Source organism: Zeus faber, assembly GCF_960531495.2.
Source record: "Zeus faber genome assembly, chromosome: 7".
In the NCBI taxonomy this organism is placed as follows: domain Eukaryota; kingdom Metazoa; phylum Chordata; class Actinopteri; order Zeiformes; family Zeidae; genus Zeus; species Zeus faber.
The window spans coordinates 14067821-14069764 of record NC_137203.1 but is presented as its reverse complement, the minus strand read 5'-3'; the positions used below and the strand labels follow the sequence as shown (position 1 = coordinate 14069764).

The 1944-nt window shown below is 53.2% G+C and overlaps 1 protein-coding gene across 1 annotated transcript in view; it reads left to right on the top strand.

Moving 5' to 3' along the window:
- Nucleotides 1-751: 751 nt before the first annotated feature.
- grid2 (glutamate receptor, ionotropic, delta 2) overlaps nt 752-1944 on the top strand; it is a gene marked incomplete at both ends in the record, with an annotated part of 557550 nt that continues 556357 nt past the window's right edge. The window contains 1 exon segment of the mRNA XM_080004041.1: nt 752-839. Coding sequence (XP_079860167.1) covers nt 752-839 — 88 coding nt within the window.

The following is a 1944-nucleotide window of genomic DNA, read 5'->3' as shown; positions in this document are numbered from 1 at the left end:
TAGAGGGGGGTGTGGGGGAGCGGGGGTGGGGGCGGGAGGGAGGGAGTGGGGGGGGTGGGGGGGGGGGGGAGGGGAGGGGAGAGGACTGCGTCGCTCGGCGTGAAGAAGCAGGAATCACGACCGAGGAGTCATTACCGGGACCCGCTGCCGGTGCTGGAAACCCGACCGAGGAAGGTCCCCTCCCCCCCCCACCCCCTCTCCCATCCCCATCCCACCCACCACCCCCACCGCCGCCCCGCCCCCCCCCCGCGGGTCGGATCGTTTCGGTCCAGATCTGATCGGCTCGGCTGTGGCGCCGTCGGTCGACCGTGCTGGACGCATGCAGGCTCTCTGCGGCTCGGGTGAAGAATCTCCTCTCCCCCTCTCTCTCCCCCTCTCTCCTTCTCTCTCTCTCTCTCTCTCTCTCTCCGGTACCCAGTGATGCTGGAGGATTTCAACAGGGCATCATCCTATGAGGGAATCTCTACTTGATTTTTAGACCGTGCATACACCCCTGGGTGGCGGCGCGTCCACGGACCGGGAAGTAGAGGGAGAGGAAGGAGCAGGGGAAGCAGCGGCAGGAGAAGAAGAAGCAGAAAGAGAAAACGAAAATCCTCCGTCGGTCGGGATTGTAAAACTATCCGCTCTCTCTCTTTTTTTTTTTTTTTTTTTTTTTTTTTTGGGGGTGGGTGGGGTGGGGGGGGGGGGCTCGGGATAGGGATTGCATTGATTTTATTTTTGCAGGGGTGGGCGAGAGGATTTGTCTGGCACCATGAAAGTTGTGTCGGCCGTCTTGCTTTTCGCCGCGATGGTCACGCAGGAGTGGGAGCCAGCGCGTTCGGATTCGATAATCCACATCGGTGAGTTGCTGCGCCTTTCTCCCTCTCCCCTCCCCGCACCCGCTCCGCAGCCTCGACCGGGCTCCTCGTCCCTACTCTCGATGTGGTGTTTCGGGTGGTCGCCGTGCAGGTGCGATCGATCCTGTTGCATTCGTCCTTTGCAACATAAGCGTTTGTTTTTTTTTGTTTTGCAACACGATGATGCAGATATCTGTTTTATGTGTTCTCTCATATGAAGTTTGTTCGGGTGGTAGTATCACTAGTAGTGATCACATTAGGTATAAGATTCTTATGTAAGGTCTAATCTCATCGAGCTGCTAAAAAAAAAAAAATGTATATATATATATATATATATACATACAGATATATTCATAGTTTTTTTTTGTTTTCCCTCAGGCAAATATTAATTTCGGTGATATTATTTGAGGTGAAATTACAGAGAGCTCATTTGAAAAAGCTGCATTTATTATAGCAACTTGACCACACGGTCACAGTGTCTGGTGCCGCACTATACAGGTGGTTCACAATGCTTCGCGCACCCTCAGATTATATCATGTCATGTGTGGTGGTGGTGGTGGTGGTGGGGGAAAAAAAAAAAAAAAACACATCGTCCTATTGCTCTTCCCGAGACACACGCCTCCACGGTGTCAGGGGTTTTAAAATAATGGTATTTGATGCCCTCCCTCCCCTTTCCATCTGCAAAGTGCGGTGCTATGGGATTTCTGGCTGCAGGGAATATTCCAGCTCCCCTCGCACTAGGAGAGGGAGAGTGGGAATAGAGAGAGAGAGAGAGAGAGAGAGAGAGAGAGAGAGAGAGAGAGAGAGAGAGAGAGAGAGAGAGAGAGAGAGAGAGAGAGAGAGAGAGAGAGAGAGAGAGAGAGAGAGAGAGAGAGAGAGAGAGAGAGAGAGAGAGAGAGAGAGAGAGAGAGAGAGAGAGAGTCTTGCGGGATGGGGGGGTGGTGGTGGGCGACACACACAGTACGTGGGCTCGTTTGTAATGAGTGTGTGCGTGGATTAAACAGGAGCGTGCACGCGCCCACCCGCAATGCATGCCAACAGTTTGATAAACACCTGTCGACGTGGAACGGAGACCACCGTTTTTGACCTGAAGCTTCTGGCCAACCTT